The following is a 20,000-nucleotide window of genomic DNA, read 5'->3' as shown; positions in this document are numbered from 1 at the left end:
ACATCCTCAAGGTTCTGTTTAAAGATGGATATAAATTCCTGGAGAACAACCCGTCTTCAATGTCACCAGGATATCGGCAGTTCCAGCACAACATTATCCTTGATCAACTGAACTTCATCAACACCCGAGCTTCACTCAAATAGAGGACACTTTCAGGCTTCTTCAGCCTTTCATATGCTCTTCCTATAGGGCAAACATGTACAGCTGAATTAAAAGCCCTGCTGTATATTTGTAACCCTATTTCTTTTTAGCGGAGAGAAGATTTTTTCAGCACATTTCTATACATAATAGCTTTAATAACTCATCTCTAATAAATGATTTCTTTTATATTGACCATGTTGACAGCACAAGTGACATGTAAAGGCTTCACTAGGGTAATTAGGGTAAAGTTAAAGTAATTAGGCAAGTCATTGTACAACAGTGTTTTTTTTTTCTGGAGACAATCCAACACTAATATTGCTGAAGGGGTGAATAATATTGAGCTTAAATGGTGTTTAAAAAATTAAAAACTGCTTTTATTATAGCTGAAATAAAACAAGTAAGAATAAAACAAGTGCTAAAATTTGTTAAATCCACCTGATACTCTTTTGTGGACTGATGTTATGAACATTATTAATGTCCTGTTTCTTAACTGTAGGTTACAATAGCTTTGGGTTTCATAATGGGGAATGAATGATCATCATCATCATAATAATAATAATAATGATCATATAATAAAGGCATAAATCTTCCATATTTCAGTGTGCATTTTGGTTCTTTCTGTACCTCCAGACACTGACAAAAGTCCTACTAGCATCTGACTTCTGACATTTTTCTACGTTTCTCATTATTTTGTAACTCATCACTAGGGCCAGACAGAATCTGCGGATGTTTTTTCTATTTCTGCGTAGAATTTTGCCAAAAAACTGTGGATTTCTGTGGAATTATTTCAGGAGAATCATAACTATAACCTTACTGTAGGAAATAAAAAAGTAATATCTTTTTAACTTTTATTTAATGTTTAAAATGCAAATGCAATTAGATTTACTTTATTTGGTAAACAAAGCAAGTCTCTGGTTAGAGTGATCAAAACAGGAAATAAAACGGGTGTACTAAAAGTGCTCTATTTTCGCACACGAATTTTAATGTACTAAAAGATAGTATTAAGTATATGTTAAGATAAGCTTGATACCATCTACTCAACTGTGCTATTTTAAGACACCCTAAAATTGAACTAAAACGTGCTTTTAACATACTATATCTGTATTTAAAAATATATGTTTAGTTACAACTAGAAATACACTTGAACCCTACTTTTAAACATTTATAAATACATTTAAGAATAGCTTCCCAGATAGCAAAAAAAACACTCGGGCCAGATCCGGCTAGATTCCCGCCTGCCGGAGATCCGCCGGGCCGGATGCCTGTGGACTCACTGCCCGATTTCGGCCCGAATCAAATGCGGCGGCCGTAAGCGAGCCGACGCTGCCGCATCCGCGCCGGAATCGGCCCGAGAGTAATGTGCGCTGCGGCCCGGAGCTGGCGTGACTAAGTTTTTATATACTTTTTTATATACCTTTATATTACAATCCTTTGAGTTGTAGCAGCAAACGCAGGCTATAATGTAAACACAAAGTGTATTTAACCTTTGAATAAAATGCAAACAGCATATATATCCTATGACAAAACTCACTCTACAGACAGACTCGGGCCAGATGTGGTTGACTGGAATCGGGCCAGTGCTTAACAGACGCATCCCAAACGCATGTGCGGGAGCGAGCTGCGGGCCAGACTCGGCCGGATAATACTCGCCGATGCCGAGTCGGAGCCGGAAGCGCCGAGTCGGAGCCGAGCTCAGGCCGATTACTACCTGCTATCTGGGTTAAAGCATAGTATTATATTTAAAGAATATACAAAATGTGAAAATAGTGTGCTAAAATGCACTTAATTCAAGTATACTTAGTACACTTTACAGTAATGTACTAAAAGGGCTCTATTTTCGCACACTAATTTTGTACTTGTAACAAGGTTCTTAGGCGTGAGGAGGAACAAGTCTATCAAATGCCTGCAAGTTCCATCATCATGGACACAGAGCAACATTCAATATTCCTTTTTTGTCACAAAGTACAGCGAAAAGCAGCTCATACAGTCACATCTGCTGTACGTTTTATGGAGGAGTGTAAATACTGCAGTTAAATGTGTTCAGATGAAGAAAAAAAGACGAGAAATCACTTGATCACGTTAAAATGACAGTTAATATGTCTATTTTTACACATTTATTGACACGTTTGCATTACTGAGGGCAGGAGAGAGACAGGCTGCACTGAGCAGTATCTTCATAATATCGTTTAATTAAAATAAATGATCAACAATTTAGTCTGTCTCGACAGCCTTTACATGTGAAGGAATTATCTACACACAATCTGAATTCTCAATTAGAATAATGCAACAAACTATAAAATACTCTTCATGAAAATACTTAAATAACAGACAAATCCAAACGCCCATCACAAGCGAGCTGCGCTCCAGACCAGATCAGCTCGATGACGTATAATGTCCCCGACGCCGCCTGTAGTCCGATTTAGCAACTTGATTGCAACCGTCTTTTTAAAGAAGCATAATCGATTTTAAAGTTGAAGAGTGTGCTGTAACTGATGTGTTTTATGTCGTAGAACAAAACGTGAAAGTATATTGAGTTGGTGTTAGCCACGGACCTTATTTAAGCGATTTTACTGAAACCCCATTCAAAAAACCCATTGACTTTGGGACGAGGGAACCGGAAGTGCTAAAATGCTAACTCGCTTCCGGGTTTTTGCATACAAATTGACGTCATAGTTCCTCCACTCTATACTGCGCGGACACGATCCTTATTGGCGCGCCGATTGAGTAACGAAGGTGAATGACAGCTCACTCGACCAATGGTAGCACACCTGAAACAGGATAGGACCACAACAAGAGAGAGAAAGAGAGAGAGGAGAGAGAAGAGAGAAGAGCGCAAAGCAGAAAACAACAAAATACCACAAAACATACGTGAAACGTAACAGTGGTTACCTACTGGTAGACTCAGAAGGCTGTTCTCATCCATCCACATGGTTAATTAGCTTTACTAATAGAGATATGCTTTTGCATTACTGTGATGGTTGGGCAGTGTTGGGCAGTAGCGATGCTACAAGTAGTGACGCTACTAGCTTAGCTACATTTCTCAGTAGCGTGGCTGTAGCGTCGCTACTTTCTACATCAAATAGCTTTTCAGTAGCGAAACTATTTTATTAGTCAAGTAGTCTAGCCGATGAAAGTAAATCCAGATGATGATGAGAATGGTGATTTCTTCTTCTTCCTGTTTTATGGTGTTCGACAAAAAACTTTCGACAAAAAAGCGTTACTGCCACCTCTGCGAAAACTTGATGTAAAGATGACTGAGGGAGAAGAGTTATTTCTGAAGCAGGATTCCTCGTGACTATACCTCGAGAAGTACATATTAAGATGCAATAACTTAATTTCTGATGCTGTGCTCCAAAAATATATATAGTATATATAGTATATATAAATGACTATAGTTTTTTAAATGTGTGACACCTGGTTTTATTGGATGCATATTATCTACAGTAAATGACTGAACTGAACTGTTCTGCCTCATATGTTCATTGACAGTTTTATTGATCACTAAGATATGATTGACCTGGATTTAAGTTGCTTCGATTAAAAAATGAAAATGGTAAAAATACCTTAACTGTAGCTAAGCTACTTTTGCCAAGTAGCTTTTAGCTTAGCTTGCTACATTTCCCAGAGGGTAGCTTTTAGTGTAGTTAGGCTACATTTGAAGTAGAGTAGCTAATAGCTTAGCTCACTACATTTTTTACGTAGCTTGCCCAACACTGCGGTTGGGTTTAGGGTTGGGGTAACGGTAGATGTTAATAAAATACAATTGATGTGAAATTAAATAAATAATATAAATAATTCTTGTTAGCTTTTGGCCACAGCCGTATGTGATCTATAGCTGATTAACCATGTGGGTGGATGATAACAGCCTTCTGAGCCAACCAGTGGGCACAGAAGGCCCTTATACTGCCCCATATCTATCAGTTGATAACCACTAGATCACATAACGGTAGATCATCATGTGATAATGACAAATAGTGAATGTAATATTTAGAGTTCCATTCACACTACTCAGATTCTAGAACACACTTTCTTAACAGTCATGAAGTAAATTAAAATGTAGCAACTTCTGGAATAGAATGCGAGAGATCAAAGCAAAAACATAACTTTACAAAAGCTCTCATTTTTTCCTTGAAAATCATCTTCAGCTCTCAGTGTGTGATGGCATTTTGACTTGGAACATTCGGTTTTATGTTCTCCAGCTTGTCCTTGATGAGGTTGTACTCTTTCTCCCAGTCTTCTTTGGACAGAGATGAAGGGTTGACCTCCAGGAACTTGTAGGCGTCATTCGCCTGAACACTGAAGATGCTGTTCGCCTTCATGCAGCTGTTGCCAAAATTAGTCCAGCCCTGTACACGTCACATCAAATCATCAGACAGCTTTACAAATCAATCCTGATGAGCATCAGAATCATACTTTACTGTTCAGCGTTGGCTGAAAATTGGTCTTTGTCTTGCTTACAATACAACAAACAAAACATTCACATAACACAGTCATAAAATGCATATTACATAAAACTCCTATCCTAAATCATCACAGTTTTACTTCTTGTTCAAAAAATGAATTGCTTTAGGCACAAGGGTTTGTTTATAGATTGCTTTAGTTGCTTTCCTGTCTTTTAACAGCATCCAGATGGTAAGCATTTGAAGGCCTGGTTCAGAGGGTGCATCCTCATTATCACTTATCTATACTCATCTTTGCTTAGATCATGATTTTTCCTGTTATACTTATAATCATGTTTAATTTCAAAGCCGTAACAACATCACTATCATTTTTACAAAAAGCTATGTTCTTCTCATCATTTACCTGTTTGGCTGCATCCACAGAGTCCAGGAACACCTCCTTCATGTCCTCCAGGAATTCAATATGGTCTTCCCCAGCAAAGGTCCTGTCCTTCAGGGTGTCCAGAAGAGCGCCAACCTTCTCCCAGAACTTCTGGAGCTGGACCAGGATCTGCTGGATTCTGGACAGGCACTTCTGGACCTCATCCAGGTGACTTACACTGGGCAGCTGACCTGAGATATCAGATGCAGACAAACCGAAAATTATTCACACTACTACAATACATTCAATATAGTTTAAAAATCATAGCAAAATATGAACTGAGGCGTTTAGCACAAAATCAACATAAGGGATTAAGCTTGGATTACCAAGCTATGATGACTGAATTTAGCTTTGAATCAGGTGCAATTTACTGGTAGTCCACTGTATTAAGAATATTAATGAATAATATGTTACATGGTTGCTTAGTTTGTAATCTGCATTTACATAACATAATTTCCTGCATCAAATAGTAAACAAATATTTAAAAAATTATATTTCATTTTTGAATGCTTTCGTATAGAAGGTTATGAGCAAACCCAATAATTCTGTTATACAGAAAGCAAAGAGTCTCACCGTTTTCAATTTTTATTTTGGCCAGCTTCAGCTGTTGGTCCATCAGCTTGTTCTGGATGCTCCACTCCTGATCTTGCAGATGGCGATGAGCGTCTGTGAGCTCAGACAGTCCTCCTTGAAGAGTTTTGATCGTAGCCTGATATGAAGAGGCCGTCACCATTTTGCAAATGTAATCCATAATATGTTCTACAAACGGCACTATCATTGAAAATATAGCGACACTTGGTGCAATTGCTGCTGCTGCAGGCATTGCAGAAGTCGTCTGCACTGTTGGCTCTTCCTTTTTGCTAGTGATTTTATTAATGAACGCTTGAATTTCTGCATTTTTTGCTTCAATCTGTTTCTCAGAGGCTTCGATCTCCTTGTTTAGTTTCTGAAGGTTGGCTTCCAGGGTGTCCACAGTTTTCTGAAGGGCCTCCATCTCGCAGGTTTGTTGCTGATGGTTTTTCTCAGTCTCGTCCTTCACTGTGATGATGTCACTGGTGGATTTGGCGACATCACTGTTGTGCTTGTCATACCTGAATGTGCAGCAAATATCATGATATAAGTATTTCATTTTAATCATCATACTTTATTAGGAAAGTTTCCCAGTTGATCATTATTACCTCTTCACGATATCTTTGACGTCCTTTATGATGTCACTGATCCAATCTTTTGCCTTCTCCAGGAGTTTGCGAGCTAACTGGGGTTTGTTCTTCTCTGCGGCCACTTTCAGACTGGGCAGCAGAGATTTAACCAGGTTGTTGCTGGTTCCCACACACTGCACAGACAGAAGAGAGATTCTCATTAAAGAAGCAGGGACACTATTCATTATTTCTTGTGATTCAAACAATGCATTCAGAAATTGCACAGTTATAGAATCATTGATTCATTCATTGAGTCATTGATTCAAATGAACCAGAGTTATTGTCCGGGATCAATGACTTTTTGATTCAAAGGATCTGATCAGAATGAGTGAGTCATGAGTTCATGGATCCAAATGGACTGGTCAAAGTCAGTCTCTAGCTATGGATTCGTGGATTTGAAGGATTCGGTCAGTGCCCGTCTGGAGAAACGAATTCATTGATTCAAATGATTCAGACAGAGTATTCTCCAGTTATAAATACACTGATTCAAATGATTCGTTCGAAGCCAGTCTTCAGTTTTAAATTAACAAATTCAAATGATCCGGTCAGAATCAGTCTCCAGTTATGCATGATTCAAATTATTCAGACAGATCCAGTCTAGAGTAATGGATTTACTGATTCCTAAAGGTTGACCTATTGTTAAAAAAATGTATGTCCTGAGGGAGAACATTTTTGAGTTTTCCATTTAACTGACATTTGACATTTAAGTGTTATCCATAAACCGAAGTCTCCTTTTAATAAAGCTGTTGATAAATGAAAACCTTGAACAGAACGGCCTCAGAGGATCCAAACAGCAGTTGTGTTTCCAGAGCTCTTTCTCTGAGCAGACGCTCCAGTTTTGGAAATCCACCCAAACACAGATAAGACAGGTGATAGAGAAGAGCCGTTCGCTCCGCAGCCGGAAGAAGCTCCTGAATAAACTCTGGACTGCCCATAGAGTTGCAGAGGACAAGATCTGAGACAACAAAACACACTCAAAATATTTCTAAAACAGTTTTTTCTCACCAACAGATGGCAGAATTGTGCCACTAACACCAACATAAATATGCACAAACTTATTTTTAATTTAGATCGCATCGATGAATTTGCTCTTCAGTGTTTGAACTCTCAGTAATGATTAAATCACACTGAACAGAGCTAAACTGAACTGAACTGAACTTAAACACTAAAACCTGAACCACACTGTTCCAGTTACTATGACCATTTATGTGAAGCTGCTTTGACACAATCTACATTGTAAAAGCGCTATACAAATAAAGCTGAATTGAATTGAATCAATATTAAAGTGATTCTTTTAATTAACATTAAAATGTATATATGCAAATTAAAGGTGTAGGGGAGGAGTTTAAGGGAAAAGTGGTGAAAAGACAACTTCATAATGTCACATCCGTCTGTGACCACCTGAGGGCGCTGTAGTGCTCTAGGACTTGTAGGCGCTACAGTGCCCCAGGAAAAACTACATTTTCATACATGCCCCGCGCACACACCGGAACACCTACACTGATCTGTCATCACATCTGTTTTGTGTTACCGTTGATTATCTGGACTATATATTCCACCATTCCACCTATGTTTGTCATCGCGTCGTTGTCTATCTTGTCTGTCTTGTTCCCAGTCCTGCAGTAAGTCTGATATTCTTAGTTGTTTGTTCCTGATCGTGTTTTTTGTATTTTTGCTTAGTCTAGTTTTTCGAGTTTTGTTTCCTGAGCCTTGTCTCTGTTTTAGTTTCTGATTTTGTGGTTTATTTGTACTTTGAACGCCTTGTTTTATGTTCTTTGCACTGTAAATAAATCTGCACTTGAATCCGCAATCTTTTGTTCCTGTTTTGATATTGTTTTGATCACGCTAACGTGACAGAACGACGCGATCACCAATGGATTCAGCAGATAGTATTATCGTGCGTATAAAACAAGGTAATCGCTCAATTGAGCGATATATCAAGGAGTTTTTGGAGCTAGCCCCGAAGAGCTCTCATAGTGACCTATTACTAATGATGTTTTTTCGGGGAGGACTTTTGGATCCAGTCCGTTCCCAAATGCCACCGTATGAGGAAGACTGGAACCTTTATCGGTTCATTGAAGCAGCTTTGTTGATCGCTGGCTCCCCTCTCTCTGTTGCCCTGAGGGAGGAGAACCCTCAGGAGGGAGGCCTGAGTGGAGGGCAACAGGGAGGGATATTTTCGGGGCCAGCTGATTTAACCAAGGAAAAGAGGAGAGAGGCAGGACTGGAGTTGCGGCCTTATCCGCGTCGGGCTGTCCGAAGATCACCTTTTTCTGAGCCTCTGGAGAGCCTGCTTGAACTGTGTGGAACCCCAGTGTCTGCTTCAGTCCCACAATGCCCGCCAGTGTCGGCTCCAGCTCCAGAGCAAGCTGTTAACCACCAGACGGAGGAGGCGTAGGAACAGGACTGCTCCAGCCCCAGAGCGCCCGCCAGTGTCGGCTCCAGCCCCAGAGCGCCCGCCAGTGTCGGCTCCAGCCCCAGAGCGCCCGCCAGTGTCGGCTCCAGCCCCAGAGCGCCCGCCAGTGTCGGCTCCAGCCCCAGAGCGCCCGCCAGTGTCGGCTCCAGCCCCAGAGCGCCCGCCAGTGTCGGCTCCAGCCCCAGAGCGCCCGCCAGTGTCGGCTCCAGCCCCAGAGCGCCCGCCAGTGTCGGCTCCAGCCCCAGAGCGCCCGCCAGTGTCGGCTCCAGCCCCAGAGCGCCCGCCAGTGTCGGCTCCAGCCCCAGAGCGCCCGCCAGTGTCGGCTCCAGCCCCAGGGCGCCCGCCAGTGTCGGCTCCAGCCCCAGAGCGCCCGCCAGTGTCGGCTCCAGCCCCAGAGCGCAGTCCAATGCCAGTTCCAGTCTGGCTTCTGGCCTTACCGGCGCCACCCAGGCTCCTCGCCCTGCCGGCGCCACCCAGGCTCCTCGCCCTGCCGGCGCCACCCAGGCTCCTCGCCCTGCCGGCCCCAACCCGGCTCCTCGCCCTGCCGGCCCCAGCCCGGCTCCTGGCATTACCAACGCCATCCAGACGTCTTGCCCTGCCGGCACCTCCCAGACGTCTTGCCCTGCCGGCCCCAGTCCGGCTCCATGCCCTGCCGGCTCCAGTTCAGCTGCCTCCAGACCCGCCAACTCCAGTCCAGCGGCCTCCAGTCCCGCCGACTCCAGTCCAGCTGCCTCCTGTCCCGCCGGCTCCAGTCCAGCTGCCTCCTGTCCCGCCGGCTCCAGTCCAGCTGCCTCCTGTCCCGCCGGCTCCAGTCCAGCTGCCTCCAGTCCCGCCGGCTCCAGTCCAGCTGCCTCCAGTCCCGCCGGCTCCAGTCCAGCTGCCTCCAGTCCCGCCGGCTCCAGTCCAGCTGCCTCCAGTCCCGCCGGCTCCAGTCCAGCTGCCTCCTGTCCCGCCGGCTCCAGCCCAGCTGCCTCCTGTCCCGCCGGCTCCAGCCCAGCTGCCTCCTGTCCCGCCGGCTCCAGCCCAGCTGCCTCCTGTCCCGCCGGCTCCAGCCCAGCTGCCTCCTGTCCCGCCGGCTCCAGCCCAGCTGCCTCCTGTCCCGCCGGCTCCAGCCCAGCTGCCTCCTGTCCCGCCGGCTCCAGCCCAGCTGCCTCCTGTCCCGCCGGCTCCAGCCCAGCTGCCTCCTGTCCCGCCGGCTCCAGCCCAGCTGCCTCCTGTCACGCCGGCTCCAGCCCAGCTGCCTCCTGTCCCGCCGGCTCCAGCCCAGCTGCCTCCTGTCCCGCCGGCCCTCCTAAAGACCCCTGCTTTGTGTCCCCTAAGGGATCATCCATGGGTCATCCCTCCCGACCCTCCCTGGTGGTCCTTCCCACTACTTGGGACGGATTCACCGGCCGCACCCTGGCTTCCTGCTGGGGTGCCTGACCCACAGACTGACCCTGATATGACCCTCCCATCCCTCCCTTTGTTCCTGCTCCGCTCCGCCCCCCTCTTGGAACCAGTCTGGGAGCGTCTGGAAGCCGCTCTTTAGAGGGGGGGTAATGTCACATCCGTCTGTGACCACCTGAGGGCGCTGTAGTGCTCTAGGACTTGTAGGCGCTACAGTGCCCCAGGAAAAACTACATTTTCATACATGCCCCGCGCACACACCGGAACACCTACACTGATCTGTCATCACATCTGTTTTGTGTTACCGTTGATTATCTGGACTATATATTCCACCATTCCACCTATGTTTGTCATCGCGTCGTTGTCTATCTTGTCTGTCTTGTTCCCAGTCCTGCAGTAAGTCTGATATTCTTAGTTGTTTGTTCCTGATCGTGTTTTTTGTATTTTTGCTTAGTCTAGTTTTTCGAGTTTTGTTTCCTGAGCCTTGTCTCTGTTTTAGTTTCTGATTTTGTGGTTTATTTGTACTTTGAACGCCTTGTTTTATGTTTTTTGCACTGTAAATAAATCTGCACTTGAATCCGCAATCTTTTGTTCCTGTTTTGATATTGTTTTGATCACGCTAACGTGACACATTTCTCAAAACAAAGCATAAATGTAGAGAAGCAAAAAAAATATTTTGTAAAATAAATAATTTGTATTGTGCAGCGAATAAAATTTAAGGTAAGGAAGATAATTAGAAACAGATTTGCAACTGTGTTGCAAGAATAGGACAGAGATTAGGACTTCTACAAGAAGGGAACTGACATTCCTCTGGATTATGATAATAATGATAATTATTATTAAAGTATAAAAATTAACAATCTAGCGCCAATTACATAAAAGCACACTCACCTTTGCTATTAGCCATGTTCTTTACAGGAACTCTTTAAAGACAATGGACGGACAGTTGCACCTGGAAAAGGCCAAGTAACGTTTAAACCAGGGGCGTCAAACTCAATTCCTGGAGGGCCGAAGCCCTACACAGTTTAGTTCCAACCCTGCTCCAACACACTTACCTGTAGGTTTCAAACAAGCCTGAAGGACTTAATTAGTTTGATCAGGTGTGTTTAATTAGGGTTGGAACTAAACTGTGCAGAGCTGCGGACCGTTTGGAACTGAGTTTGACACCTGTGCTTTAAACTATGAAATAAGGATTGAATTAGAGCTCTCTATTATTCAATTGCTACTACAAATAATGCAATGGACCATTTTTGATTTGTATTTTGATTTTGAGTTTTTGTTGTCATTTTGTCATGAATGTGCCCACTGCAAAACCTGGGCCTTTTTTATCACACTTTACAATAAGGTTTTTATTAGCTAATGTAATTACTAACATCAAATATTAATAATGAGCAATACTGTAATTGTAAATCATGGATTAATCAAGTTCAACATGTACTAATGCATTGTTACAGTTAAAAGCCATGTTTGGTAACTTTAGCAAACACATTGTGAGATAACAAGCACTATCAATAAACAACTGTATTTTGGTTAGTTTTAACAAAGATTAATAAATCCTGCAACAAATGTATTATTCATTGTTTGTTTATGTTCATAAATACATTAACTACACTTCAACCTTAATGTAGTGCAACTTTTTTTGTAATATGATGCAAAGATTATATAATACAAAGTATAGCTTTATACATGTACGTACGTTCTTTTAAAAATCGAAGTGTTAAAAGCTTTCAATAATTTAATATGATGGTGACCATTGAAACGTCATCACCATGAAAATGTGAGAATGGTCTACTGCAACCAGACCCAGCTCCAGAGGCTAAATTGTAACCAAGAGACAGAAATAAGTGACACCTCTGTGTCTTTCATTCAAAGTACATTTTTATAATAGATAAAATTAAAAATTATGGTTTCTGATTATAACCTGTTTTATTTAATTTGCCTTTAAGCAAAAAAGTTACTCTCTAGGTAAAAGCATTTTTCTCAAAAGTATTTTTTCTCAAAGTAATATTTTTAGATTAAACCAGCAGTGATGGTTTGATGCAATATAAAATAATGTTACATGTGTTTATTACAGGGCAGTGGGTAGCACAATTGCCTCACAGCAAGAAGGTCGCTGGTTCAAGCCTCAAGCCTCAACTTCTGTGTGGAGTTTGCATGTTCTCCCTGTGTTGGTGTGGGTTTCCTCCGAGTGATCCGGTTTCCCCCACAGTCCAAACACATGCGCTATAGGGGAATTGAGTAAGCTAAATTGTACCTGTGTTAATAAGTGTGTATGGGTGTTTCCCAGTGTTGGGTTGTGGCTGTAAGGGCATCCACTGCGTAAAACATATGCTGGATAAGTTGCACATTTTCTATTATTTTACAGACTTATTTCTTTAGATATTATTTCTATTGGCTGGTCAGTTCGCTGTGGTGACAACAGATTAATAAAGGGACCAAGGCGAAAAGAAAATGAATGAATGAATGAATGAATGTGTTTATCATAGTTTAGTCTGAATTACAAATTCAATTAAGTTTGAATGAGTTTTTAATACAGTACATGTACATTGTCATTAATGTGTTTTTATATTCAAAGCAACATTCAATTACGCAGTTTAAGCCTTGAAACTTTTGGATGATGCATGTGTTGGACAATCGTTTCAGGTGATCAGTTCCTCGATCCTTTGCATAATGTTTTTATTCAAAGTCACCTAATTCAATAAGTTTCTGTGTTCTGAAAAAAATGCTTTTTAAACACATTTTATTGTAAAAAAAAAAAAATCATATGTACATGTATACATGTACAAAACCATAAAACAGAAGAAAATGTGAAGGAGCTGATAAAATAAATCAAATTTCTATCTCTTCATTGGTCAATACATAGAGTAGCCTATTCACTCAAGTGTGTTTAATTGATCTGTATACTTTCAATAAGACTCTATGTTTGTAATTTATGAGCTTATGTAAACGCCGAGGTGTACCTGGTGTAAACAAGGCTTAATACTTGTGCATTTAAAGCTATTACAGCTTGCCATCATTGCATCACTTTGCAGAATTATTAATTATAAACTTTAATATGTTTAATTAGGCTGCCTACCACTTTGACTTAGTCAAAAATATGAACACTCTTAAATTAAAGCACATGCTTTCCATCAAGACTTTAAACTGGTAAACAAAATGTCAATAACTGTCAGTGGCATCTGGTAAAAGTCAAATAATATAGTGATTTTAAATAACAGTGCTTTAAACTATTGCGTTAGTTGTCAATTAAGTTTCATTCATTCATTTTCTTTTCAGCTTAGTCCATTGATTAATTCAAGGGTCGCCAAAGCGGAATGAACCGCCAACTTGTCCAGCATATGTTTTACGCAGCGGATGCCCTTCCAGCTGCAACCCATCACTGGGAAACATCCATACATTACGGACAATTTAGCCTACCCAATTCACCTGTACCGCATGTGTTTGGAATTGTGGGGGAAACCAGAGCACCGGAGGAAACCAACGCCAACACGGGGAGAACATGCAAACTCCACACAGAAACACCAACTGACCCAGCCGAGGCTTGAACCGGTGACCTTTTTGCTGTGAGGCGACAGCACTACCTACTGCGCCACCGCATCACCTTCAAATAAGTTTTATTATTTTAAATTTGTAATTATGATTCAGTTAAAACAGACAATAAAGCTAAAGAAAAAATATATTTGTCCTCCTGTTAAATTTGTGATGTTTAACAAGATATTTTTTACAGTAGTTATATTACATTTTTCTTCTCAGGAAAGTCTTAGTTTTATTAGATTATTTTTAATTTGTTTGCCTGACTGGATTTAAAAAAAAATTTAAATTAAGCTGCTGTGGTCAGTAATATTAGCCCCCTTAAGAACTTATTTCGACCACTGTTATCCAATGACACTTAAATAAGCTAACTTCCCTAATTGAAAACAGCTCTTGGGAAATATTTGAAAAATAATAAACAGTTTTACAGTAAGCCTAACAATTTATTCTTCAGCTGTAAATATAAAAAATAAATCTAGAGACACTTACAGCAGATGTTCTCCTGAATGCAGTGGTCCTCTCTACAAGTTAGCAGCAAATATATGAGCAGAATCACGTGATACTTTTACCAGAAAGAGAGGAGCACAATGAAACCAAGAATAAAACTGGATGCTGTGAGACGTCATACTCACCAGTGTGTTTAAATGGTGTTAAAACCACAAAACCATGTTTAATTAGGTGGTTTACTAATGGAAATACCCTTTTTCTGCTGTTTGATCAAAACTGGGCTTAGCTTACACTGTGAACAAATTGTAAATTAGCATTTTTCATATTTTGTGATTCGTGTTTTTGTTATTTTTTATATTTACTCTGTTAATGCTTTTGAATTGCATTATGGGATATTCATCTGTCTTCCAGCAACTTTTATTTTAGCACATTATCTATTATTTTACAGACTTATTTCTCTAGATATTTTTTCTCTTGGCGGTTCATTCCGCTGTGACAACCCCTGATTATTAAAGCGACTAAGGGGAAAAGAAAACGAATAAATAAATGATTTCTTTCCATTCATTAATTTTTACTTTGCTTAGTTATTCATCAGGGGTCGCCACAGCAGAATGAACTGCCAACTATTCCAGCATATGTTTTACACAGCAGATGCTCTTCCAGCTGCAACCCAGTACTGGGAAACACCCATACACACTCATTCTCTCACACACCCAACACACTCATACACTACGACAACCAGTGTAGTTTATCAGTTCCCATATAGCGCATTTCTTTGGACTGTGGGGGAAACCGGAGCACCCGGAGGAAACCCACGCACACACGGGGAGAACATGCAAACTCCACACAGAAACACCAACTGACCCAGCAGGGGTCAAGATTGTGCTACTCCCTGTGCTACTGTGTCGCCCTTTATTATATTATAACATAACATAACATAACATAACATAACATAACATAACATAACATAACATAACATAACATAACAAACTATAATTTAATATAATATAATATAATATAAAATAATATAATATAATATAATATAATAAACTATAATATAATATAATATAATATAATATAATATAAAATAATATAATATAATATAATATAATAAACTATAATATAATATAATATAATATAATATAATATAAAATAATATAATATAATATAATATAATATAATATAATATAATACCATATAATATAATATAATATAACATAACATAACTTACTATAATTTAATATAATATAATATAATAAATAAAATATAAAATAATATAATATAATATAATGTAATATAATATAATACAATATAATGTAATATAATATAATATAATAAAACAAAATAAAATAAAATATAATATAATATAATAAACTATAATATAATATAATATAATAAAATATAACATAACATAACGTAACAAACTATAATTTAATATAATAAAATATAATAAATATAATATAATATAATATAATAAAATATAATGTAATATAATATAATATAATATATTATAATATAATATAATATAATATAATATAATATAATATAATATAATATAATATAATATAATATAATATAATATAATATAATAAAATATAATATAATATAATATAATATAATATAATATAATACCATATAATATAATAAAACATCAAATAACATTACATAACATGACATAACATACTATAATTTAATGTAATATAATATAATAAATAGAATTAAACAATATAATATAATATAATATAATATAACATAATACAATATAATATAATATAATATAACATAATATAATATAATATAATATAATATAATATAATATAATATAATATAATATAATATAATATAATATAATATAATATAATATAATATAATATAATATAACATAATATAATATAATATAATATAATATAATATAATATAATTAATATAATATAATTTAACATAATATAATATAACATATTTAATATAATATAATATAATATAATATAATATAATATAATATAATATAATATAATATAATATAATATAATATAATATAATATAATATAAAATAATATAATATAATAAATATAATATAATACAATATAACATAATATAATATAATATAAAATAATAAACTATAATATAATATAATATAGTATAAAATAATATAATATAATATAATATAATATAATATAATATAATATAATATAATATAATATAATATAATATAATATAATACAATATAATATAATATAATATAATGAAATATTATATAATATAATATAATACAATAAAATATAATATAATATAATATAATATAATAAACTATAATATAATATAATATAATATAATATAATATAATATAATATAATATAAAACAATATAATATAATATAATATAATATATTATAATATAATATAATATGATGTAATATAATATAATATAATATAATATAATATAATATAATATAATATAATATAATATAATATAATATAATATAATATAATATAATATAATATAATATAATATAACATAATATAATATAATATAATTTAATATAACATAACTTACTATAATTTAATATAATATAATAGAATAAATATAATATAAAATAATATAATATAATATAATATAATATAAAACAATATAATATAATATAATATAATATAATATAATATAATATAATATAATATAATATAATATAATATAATATAATATAAAATAATATAATATAATATAAAATAATATAAAATAATATGATATAATATAATATAATACAATATAATGTAATATAATATAATGAAATATAATATAATATAATATAAAATAATAAAATATAATATAATATAATATAATTAACTATAATATAATATAATATAATATAATATAATATAATATAATATAATATAAAACAATATAATATAATATCATGAAATATAATATAATATCATATAATGAAATATAATATAATATAATATAATATAATATAATATAATATAATATAATATAATATAATATAATATAATATAATATAATATAATATAATATAATATAATAAACTATAATATAATATAATATACTATAATATAAAACAATATAATATAATATACTATAATATAAAACAATATAATATAATATAATATAATAAACTTTAATATAATGTAATATAATATAATATAATATAATATAACATAACAAAATATAACATAATAAACTATAATATAATATAATATAATATAATATAATATAACATAATAAACTATAAAATAATATATAATATAATATAATATAATATAATATAATATAATATAATATAATATAATATAATATAATATAATATAATATAATATAATATAATATAAAATAATATAATATAATATATATTATATGGTATTATGTTATGTTATGTTATGTTATGTTATGTTACATTATATTATATTATATTATATTATATTATATTATATTATATTATATTATATTATATTATATTATATTATATTATATTATATTATATTATATTAAATTCATTATATTATATTATATTGTATTATATTATATTATATTATATTATATTATATTATATTATATTATATTCATTATATTATATTATATTATATTATATTATATTATATTATATTACATTATATTTTATTATATTATATTATATTATATTATATTAAATTCATTATATTATATTATATTGTATTATATTATATTATATTATATTATATTATATTATATTATATTCATTATATTATATTATATTATATTATATTATATTATATTATATTACATTATATTTTATTATATTATATTATATTATATTATATTCATTATATTATATTATATTATGCTATATTACATTATATTTTATTATAATATATTATATTATGTTATTTTATATTATATTAATTATATTATATTATATTATTTTATATTATATTATATTATATTATATTATATTATAGTTTGTTATGTTATGTTATGTGATGTTATGTTATGTTATGTTATATGGTATTATATTATATTATATTAAATTATATTATATTATATTATATTATATTATATTATATTATATTATATTATATTATATTATATTATATTATATTATATTATATTATATTTATTATATTATATTATATTATGCTATATTACATTCTATTATATTATAATTTATTATATTATATTATTTTATTTTATATTTATTATATTATATTATATTATATTATATTGTTTTATTTTATTTTATTTTATTTTATATTTATTATGTTATATTTTATCATATTAAATTATAGTTTGTTATGTTATGTTATGTTATGTTATGTTATGTTATGTTATGTTATGTTATGTTATGTTATGTTATGTTATAATATATGGTATTATATTATATTATAATATATTATATTGTATTATTGTATTTTATATTATATTATATTATATTATTTTATATTATATTATATTATATTATATTATATTATATTATATTATATTATATTATATTATATTATATTATATTATATTATATTATAATATTTTATAGTTTATTATAATAATAATAATAATAATGAGAAAATGTTAACACTATATGAGAAATATTTTTTTATCTATGGTTCTTGTGTCAGATAAGTGCTGCTGTATTTGACTTTTACACAATTCAATACCAGCTGTAGTGCATAAAGTATTTGTGTTATCATATACAATAAGTGGAGCATTTAGTATTTTTATTATGCTAATATGGTAATTAGTAGTGTATTGGTCATTTTCTTTTGCACAGAACATTTAATGCATTTGTTGTAATAAATTATAGTTTGTGTTATTATAAATTTGACCCTATGCTGTCACTGTGTTAAAACCCTGCACAACATATGTCATTTTTAACGCTTACTATTTATTCTGAAAACACACATAGACTGTCACCTTTATTTTAAGGGTGTAATTTCCAGGTTGACTCAGTATTTCACATATACGTGGTTAAGTGGAAGTTCGAGTGCAATTTGTATGCCCATAAATGCACACACAGCTGAAGTCAGAGTTATTAGCCCTTCTGTTAATCTAAAACTCATATCTACTGTTATCATGGCAAAGACAAAAGATATTTGTTGTTAGAAATTACTTATAAAACTATTATGTTTAAAAAGCAATCTTTCTGTTAAACAACACCTGAGAAATATTTGAAAAAGAATAAATGTTTCACAGGAGGGCAAATAATTTTGTCTTGTCTGTAATATATGAATAATTGTGGGCTTGACCGTATATTTTCTGAAATTATGTTTTTTGAAAACACATTTTAGAAATGAATACAATTTAAAGTACATGTTGATCTCCATTTTTTGTCACATGAGAAAAAAAATGCAATATTACAAAACCTAATTTCTATTCACATTTACATGCTTTGCATATGTCTTTTAACTGATTTATTTATTTGTGAAAAAAATACTCCTGGCGACAAGGTGGCTTAGTGGGTAGCACTGTCGCCCTACAGCATGAAGGTCGCTGGGTCAGTTGGTGTTTCTGTGTGGAGTTTGCATGTTCTCGCCGTCTTGGTGTGGGTTTCCTCTGGGTGCTCCGGTTTCCCCCACAGTCCAAACACATGCGCTGTAGAGAAACTGATGAATTAAATTGTCCGTAGTGTATGAGTGTGTGTGTGAATGAGTGTGGGTGGGTGTTCCCCAGTACTGGGTTGCAGCTAGAAGGGCATCCGCTGTGTAAAACATAAGCTAAAATAGTTGGTGGTTCATTCCGTTGTGGTGACCCCTGATTAATAAAGGGACTAAGCTAAAAGAAAATTAATAAATGAAAAATACCCCTGAAAAATGTTGCAATAAAGTGCAAACTAAACACATTTAAAAAAAATAGTCATGTTTTTGTGCATTGTGGTTGTGAATCTTTGTCATTTAGATAGTAGCAAAATCCCCCAGTAAACTCCACCCATTAGACTTCACAAGCATAAATATTTGGCTGATGAGTGCTGGTGGACAGTTGGAAATCCAATCAGGAGACAACATACAAATGTAAGTATACCAGACATACCATTTTCCGAAATGTACAATAATTTATGCAACAAACACAGTTATCTT

General features: G+C 34.3%; 3 protein-coding genes across 3 annotated transcripts in view; 2 read left to right on the top strand and 1 right to left on the bottom strand.

The window, feature by feature from the left end:
* The window catches only part of LOC100330348 (uncharacterized), a 16,616-nt gene extending 15,883 nt beyond the window's left edge, over window positions 1–733 (top strand). Inside the window, exon 7 of the mRNA XM_002666739.8 lies at window positions 1–733. This exon is cut by the window's left edge and continues 40 nt beyond it. Within this exon, the coding sequence (XP_002666785.3) occupies window positions 1–143 (143 nt within the window). The 3' untranslated portion in view covers window positions 144–733.
* A 937-nt stretch (window positions 734–1,670) lies between these two features.
* LOC101883268 (uncharacterized) lies at window positions 1,671–14,030 on the bottom strand. Its single transcript, XM_073941247.1, has 7 exons — window positions 13,984–14,030; window positions 10,855–10,915; window positions 6,923–7,116; window positions 6,141–6,295; window positions 5,536–6,053; window positions 4,945–5,153; window positions 1,671–4,487 (listed from the first exon to the last, which is right to left on the bottom strand). The coding sequence occupies exons 2-7, from the start codon at window positions 10,868–10,870 to the stop codon at window positions 4,290–4,292; spliced, it is 1,290 nt and encodes a 429-aa protein (XP_073797348.1). The 5' UTR covers window positions 10,871–10,915; window positions 13,984–14,030; the 3' UTR covers window positions 1,671–4,289.
* A 5,872-nt stretch (window positions 14,031–19,902) lies between these two features.
* LOC141380782 (uncharacterized) overlaps window positions 19,903–20,000 on the top strand; it is an 18,982-nt gene continuing 18,884 nt past the window's right edge. Inside the window, exon 1 of the mRNA XM_073941246.1 lies at window positions 19,903–19,934. The gene's annotated coding sequence lies outside the window, so the exon portion shown is untranslated. The remainder of the gene's footprint in view (window positions 19,935–20,000) is intronic.

The sequence above is a fragment of the Danio rerio genome, chromosome 24, assembly GCF_049306965.1.
Source record: "Danio rerio strain Tuebingen ecotype United States chromosome 24, GRCz12tu, whole genome shotgun sequence".
Classification (NCBI taxonomy): Eukaryota; Metazoa; Chordata; class Actinopteri; order Cypriniformes; family Danionidae; genus Danio; species Danio rerio.
The sequence above is the reverse complement of the archived record's forward strand: the minus strand, read 5'-3'. Positions and strand labels throughout refer to the sequence as shown.

Coding starts and splice junctions, on each gene's coding strand:
- LOC101883268 (XM_073941247.1), bottom strand. Junction 6,054..6,140: donor GTCAAAGATATCGTGAAGAG/GTAATAATGATC, acceptor CTGCACATTCAG/GTATGACAAGCACAACAGTG. Junction 4,488..4,944: donor CTGTGGATGCAGCCAAACAG/GTAAATGATGAG, acceptor TGACGTGTACAG/GGCTGGACTAATTTTGGCAA.